Source organism: Calidris pugnax, unplaced genomic scaffold (genome assembly GCF_001431845.1).
Source record: "Calidris pugnax isolate Ruff unplaced genomic scaffold, ASM143184v1 scaffold4, whole genome shotgun sequence".
Taxonomy (NCBI): domain Eukaryota; kingdom Metazoa; phylum Chordata; class Aves; order Charadriiformes; family Scolopacidae; genus Calidris; species Calidris pugnax.
In genome coordinates, this window is record NW_015090781.1 from 1,399,318 (window position 1) to 1,405,597 (window position 6,280).

Consider the following 6,280-nt stretch of genomic DNA (forward strand, 5'->3'; position numbering starts at 1 on the left):
CCCCCGCCCCGCCGGGCCCCCTCCGCCTCCCCCCGCAGCTCTGCCTCCAGCGGCGGCTCCTCCAGCAGGCGGCCTCGCCCGCCGCCGTCCCGCCCGCTGTGGGGCGATGGCTCCTGGCCTGCAGCGGGGCCGTGGCCGGGGCCGTGGTACTGGGCGGCGTCACCAGGTGAGCGCGGCGGCCCGCCGCCCTCGCAGGGGCTCGGAGCCCAGGCCACCGTCCCCGCCGCCCTCCCGGTCCCCGCCACCGGTGCCCCGCCCGGGCTGTCCCCGCCACCCGCCCCGTCCTGATCGCGGCGGTGGGAGCCCCTCGAATGGCACCTCCCGGGCTGCGGGGTGACAGCGGGGGGTGGCGCCGGGAGTGCCGGGGGGACGCTGCCCGCCCTGCGCCGCTCTCAGGCGGGGACAACGCTCTCTCAGGCGTTTTTGGTGACTTTAGTTCTCTTGGTCACTCAGGGAGTCCCTCCTCTGTCCTCTTTCTAGTCGTGGTTTTTCGGGCTGTCCGGTGCAGCTCTCCCTTCGGTTGGGTGGGTTTGCAGACCCCCAGGGGAGCAGTTGTGCCCACTGGTGTCTCTGCCCCCAGGCTGACAGAATCGGGCCTTTCTATGGTTGACTGGCACCTGGTGAAAGAGATGAAACCTCCCCGGACGCAGCAGGAGTGGGAAGCCGAGTTCCAGAAGTACCAACAGTTCCCGGAGTTTAAAATGTGAGTGCGCAAAAACAGAAGGAGGGTGGGCTGAGCTGCTCCAAAAATCCTTGCGAGGATGGAAATATTTTCTAACGTCACTAGCAAGGCACATGGAGCCTGGCTGACGGTGGCTTCTTCACTGTCACTTCCCTCCCCTGAGGAAGGTGATCCCTTGTTGAGGGATTTATGGCGTAGAACTGCTTCCTCGCCTGAAACAGCCCTTTGTTTTACTCCTTTAACAGCCTGAATCACGACATGACGCTGACAGAGTTCAAGTTCATTTGGTACATGGAGTATTCGCACCGGATGTGGGGCCGTGTCGTGGGTCTGGCCTACATTCTCCCCGCCATCTACTTCTGGAGAAGGGGCTGGCTCAACCGCCCCATGAAGGGCTGCGTGCTCGCGCTCTGTGGGCTGGTCTGCTTCCAGGTGAGCGAGCTCTGTGCCACTGGGATTAGCAGCAGCATCTCCCGGGAATGTCTTCTGATCAGCTGTAGTTAAGAGTGGGATTCATGGATGCTTGGAGGGGTGTCAGTGCTGGCAGCTGGTTGAAGATGGAGGAAACAAATCACTTTGCACCTAATGTTTATCTGGTCATCATAGAATTGCCCAGGCTGGAAGGGACCTCCAAAGGTCATCTAGTCCCACCCCCCCGCAGTCAGCAGGGACACCCCCAACTAGACCAGGTTGCCCAGGGCCTCGTCGAGCCTCTCCTTGAATATCTCCAGGGATGGGGCCTCAACCACCTCCCTGGGCAACCTGTTCCAGTGCTCCACCACCCTCACAGTGAAGAACCCTCTCCTCATCTCCAGTCTAAATCTGTTCCCCTCCAGCTTGAAGCCATTGCCCCTCGTCCTGTCACTGCAGGCCTTTCTAAACAGGCTCTCCCCAGCCTTCCTGTAGGCTCCTTTCAGGTACTGGAAGGCTGCTATTAGGTCTCCCCGGAGCCTCCTCTTCTCCAGGCTGAACAACCCCAGCTCCCTCAGCCTGTCCTCGTAGCAGAGGTGCTCCATCCCCCGATCATCCTCGTGGCCCTCCTCTGGACCCTCTCCATCAGGTCCATGTCCTTTTTATATTGAGGGCTCCAGACCTGCACACAATACTCCAGGTGAGGTCTCACCAGAGCAGAGTAAAGTGGCAGTCTTAGCGGTCCCTGCTGCCCTCTCTGGTTCTAGCCCCTCTGTTTCCCCAGGGGCTGCTGGGATGGTACATGGTGAAGAGCGGGCTGGAAGAGAAGCCAGACTCCTACGACATTCCTCGGGTCAGTCAGTACCGCCTGGCAGCACACCTGGGCTCAGCACTGGTTCTGTTCTCTGCCAGCCTGTGGACGGGGCTGTCTTTGCTGCTTCCGCCACACAAGGTATGAAGTGGTGTGTCACGAGTCGGGTGGGCTCAGAGGGCTGAGGGTGTGATGTGGAGGGTGAGGAAAGGCTGTGAAGGGTGACAGTGCTTCCGTTTTAGTCTCTGTTCCTGGCTCTGATCTGATGATGTGTTACAAAATACCCTTCCTGTAACCTTCTCGGTTATGGGACCTTTTTTTGACTTGTGCTGTTCTGCTCAAACATGATTAGCCTCAGCTTTCTCACAAGCTCAGGCAGGGCTGTGCCTTCGCCAGGATAAATGATTTGTGCCAGTATCTGTCCAGTGGCCACTTCAGTGTCTGCACAGGGTTGGATTTGATTAGTTGTGGTTTTGAGGAACCACTGAAGTGTGACTGTGTGGCGTGGTGGTCTCTAGACTCCCCCTGTAAAAAACACAAGCCAGGCCCTTGGCCCGTGTGTGTGGTGAAGGCTTCTCTTACCTGCTGCAAATAGTGCTTTGCCTTGATCTTTTTTAATTTATTTTATTTTTTTTTATTTTACAGTTACCTGAGACCCATCAGCTCATTTGCTTGAGACATTTTGCTCATGGCACTACAGCTCTCATTTTTCTTACTGCTCTTTCAGGTAAGAGTGTTTCTTACTGTTGTCCCATCTGCAGCTCATTCCTTTCTGCCTTGTTTTTCCCGTGTTCTGGCAGGGACTGTGTGCAACCCCATCACATTCTCCTTGAAAACTTCATTGCTGTCAGGAAGCTGACAGTCAAGAACTTCCCTTACTAGTCTTTCTCGAGCAGGTGGAGATGTGCTTCCCAGCCTGCCCATCGCTGTCTCTGAATATACTTCTGAAAGGAATTCAGGATCAAGCTGAGCTCCTGAGTCGGAGCGGTGCAACCCGGAGTCTCACCTCTGCCACCTCTAGCAGTCTCATTCTCTGCTCTGGAATTGCAGGTGCCTTTGTGGCAGGACTGGATGCTGGCCTTGTGTACAATTCCTTCCCCAAAATGGGGGAGCGCTGGATCCCAGATGATCTCCTTGCCTTCTCCCCCATGCTGAGAAATATCTTTGAGAATCCTACAACTGTGCAGTTTGATCACAGGATCTTGGTAAGTGCCGTCTTCCTGCTGTGTCCGTGCTGCTTCTCAGTTGCCCCCTGCAGCCACGCCGTCCTCTTTGTGCTGGGGCTCTGTCAGCTTGAGTGATACCCAGGGTGTCTGAAGGTCCTGAGAGCGTGTTACTGTTTTGCTTCTGCAGAAAGAGGAAGTTTAGGGCTCTTATCTATTTTCAACGCAGTCTCCTTCCTTAAGGATGTCTTCCTCCTGCTTGAGTTACAGACTTCTGTTTCTGTGAATCTTTTTTTTTTTCCTAACATGAGCTGCAGACCAGGGTAGCCCTCGCTACTGAAATGTCTGGGAAAGTTGTGTGAAATAAAACTTGGAAATCATGGAATCATAGAATTGTCTGGGTTGGAAGGGACCTTTCAGATCATCCAGTCCAACCATCAACCCAACTCTGATAAAACCCATCACTAACCCATGGCTCTAAGCACTATGGCAACCCGGCTTTGAAATCCCTCCAGGGATGGGGCCTCAACCCCTTCCCTGGGCAGCCCATTCCAAGGCTTAAGTACCTTTTCTGTGGAAAAATTCTTCCTAATTTCCAGTCTGAACCAGGTGCAACCTGAGGCCATTTCCTCTTGTCCCATGGCCTGTGACTTGGGAGCAGAGACCGACCCCCCCTGGCTACACCCTCCTTTCAGGGAGTTGGAGAGAGCCAGAAGGTCTCCCCTCAGCCTCCTTTTCTCCAGGCTGAACCCCCCCAGCTCCCTCAGCCTCTCCTCATCAGACTTCTTCTCCAGACCCCTCCCCAGCTCCGTTGCCCTTCTCTGGAGCTTCTCCAGCCCCTCAATGTCTGTTTTTTGTGGTGAGGGGCCCAAAACTGGACCCAGCCCTCGAGGTGGGGCCTCACCAGTGCCCAGGACAGGGGGACCATCACCTCCTGAGTCCTCCTCCCCGCGCTGTTCCTGACCCAGGCCAGGATGCTGGTGGCCTTCTTGGCCACCTGGGCACACTGCTGGCTCCTGTTCACCAACACCCCCAGGTCCTTTTCTGCCAGGCAGCTCCAGCCCCTCTGCCCCCAGCCTGGAGCTGCAGGGGGTTGGTGTGACCCAAAGGCAGGACCCGATATTGAATGCTGCCTCTAGCTCTGCTGAACTTGCTTTACACCAGTAGCACCCTGTGAAGATGGCCAGTTAGAGCAATCCAGGTATCAAACCCCACTGCTGGCCCTGCCAGGGACTAAACCATCACTAAGGCTAAAAAGAAAGATGAAGTGACTTCAAAGAGTGTTCCCGTGGGGTGACCTGCACAGCCAGATTGTGCTTGTGAACCGCAGCTGAGGGGTGAAAATGGGATCAGTTTTCCAGATGGCAGCTTCCACCTTTAGTTGTCAAGGTGACAGATGGGGAGAGGGCAAAAATAATCCCTAATGATGTGAAGAAATGAGGAAAAGCTACTGAAAAGTAAAGCATTAATTGGGAGAAAAATGGGACTCTAGTTAAATTTCAGGGTTGTTAACTTGTGGGCACAAGAGCTCTGGGATTTGGGCATGGCCATTAACGTGTTTCTGCAGTTAAAGAATTTCTGTTCCTGCGTGGGAGGTGCAGCCAAAGGCCGCTGCACCCATTTCCTTTGAAGTTTTCCTGAAGGTTGGCTGTTTCCCTTCCCCTCCGCAGGGCATCTCCTCGTTCACGGCCGTGGCAGCGCTGTTCCTCTTCTCCCGGAGGATCCCGCTCCCTCGCAGGACCAGGATGGCAGTGACTTCCTTACTGGCTGTGGCTTGCATGCAGGTGCTGGCAGTTTTGGTTTGGTTTGATGTTTTTCTCTCTTTCCCTCCCTTTGGTCCTTTGTAGCACGTGGCTACAGAGCTGCCTCCCAGAGCCTGCGGCCGGGCGCTGGAGCTGCTCGCCCCCGGGGCCTCACCCAAGGGCATCGCCTGCTCTGAACGTGAGGGTGGGAAGCCTGGCCGGTGGCCGTGGGGCTCTCCGGGCACCGGGGACCCGTGTCGGTGCCGCAGCCGCTGGCTGACTGGAAGGTCCCAAAGAGTGGTGCTCAATGGATGTACGTCCAGCTGGCGGCCGGTCACTAGTGGTGTGCCTCAGGGCTCAGTGTTGGGACCATTTCTGTTTAACGTCTTTATTGATGATCTCGATAAGGACATAAGGTGTAACATCAGCAAGTTTGCAGATGACACCAAGTTAAGCAGGAGTGTTGACTCCCAGGAGGAGAGGGAAGCTTTGCCAGAGGATCTAGATAGATTGGATCACTGGGCCAATGCCAATGGAATGAGTTTCAACAAGGGCAAGTGCCAGGTCCTGCACTTGAGCCACAACAACCCCCTGCAGCGCTACAGGCTGGGGGAAGTGTGGCTGGAGCTGCCTGGAGGAAAGAGACCTGGGGGTTCTAGTTGACAAACGGCTGAATATGAGCCGGCGTGTGCCCAGGGGGGCAAGAAAGCCAATGGCATCCTGGCTTGTATCAAAAATAGTGTGACCAGCAGAAGTAGGGAGGTGATTGTGCCCCTGTACTCAGCACTGGGGAGGCCATGGTCTCTTCTCACAGGTAATTAGTGACAGAACAAGAGGGAATGTCTTCAAGGTCCAACATGGGAGGTTTAGACTGAACATTAGGAAAGAATTTTTCACCGAAAGAGTGGTCGGGCATTGGAACAGGCTGCCCCGGGAGGGGGTGGAGTCCCCATCCCTGGCTGTGTTTAAGGGCCGTTTAGATGCAGTGCTGAGGGACATGGTGTAGGGGAGGACTGTGTAGAGTAGGGGAGATGGTTGGACTCGATGATCCCAAGGGTCTCTTCCCACCTAGACCATTCTATGATTCTGCCCCTTCTCCCCCCGGCAGGTGGCTCTGGGTGTCAGCACCCTGCTGCTCTACGTCCCCACGCCGCTGGCCGCCACGCACCAGTCGGGCTCCCTGGCGCTGCTCAGCACGGCGCTGTGGCTCATGAGCGAGCTCCGGAGGGTCCCCAAGTAACCGGCCGGAGAGGAAGAGCCCTCCCGGGGAAGGTGGGCGCGGCGGCGGCAGAGACACCCCCCCCATCCCGGGGGCTGCGGGGATGCTCCGTGCCCAGGGAGGAGGCGGCGGCGGGTTTGAGCGCGAACTTTGTAATATAAAGGAGTTTTTACGGCGCGGCTGGTGTCTGGCTGGGTGCCTCCTCCGCCGAGCGAGGTGAGGGGGGGCGGAGGGGGGGCTCTAGCGGCGGGG

At 56.6% G+C, this 6,280-nt stretch overlaps 1 protein-coding gene across 1 annotated transcript; it reads left to right on the forward strand.

Moving 5' to 3' along the window:
- Nucleotides 1-12: 12 nt before the first annotated feature.
- LOC106898730 (cytochrome c oxidase assembly protein COX15 homolog) lies at nt 13-6,205 on the forward strand. The gene is made up of 8 exons (XM_014960162.1): nt 13-166; nt 581-703; nt 928-1,114; nt 1,878-2,045; nt 2,550-2,631; nt 2,955-3,109; nt 4,738-4,851; nt 5,918-6,205. Exons 2-8 carry the CDS (start codon nt 603-605, stop codon nt 6,047-6,049), a joined length of 939 nt encoding a protein of 312 aa, XP_014815648.1. The 5' UTR covers nt 13-166; nt 581-602; the 3' UTR covers nt 6,050-6,205.
- The last annotated feature ends 75 nt before the right edge of the window (nt 6,206-6,280 follow it).

Bases quoted from the DNA above. Each gene is read 5' to 3' on its own strand.
- LOC106898730 (XM_014960162.1), top strand. From the start codon at position 603: ATGGTTGACTGGCACCTGGTGAAAGAGATGAAACCTCCCCGGACGCAG. The intron at 1,115-1,877 runs GTGAGCGAGCTC...CTGTTTCCCCAG, and splicing joins GTGGGCTGGTCTGCTTCCAG to GGGCTGCTGGGATGGTACAT. The intron at 2,046-2,549 runs GTATGAAGTGGT...TTTATTTTACAG, and splicing joins TGCTGCTTCCGCCACACAAG to TTACCTGAGACCCATCAGCT.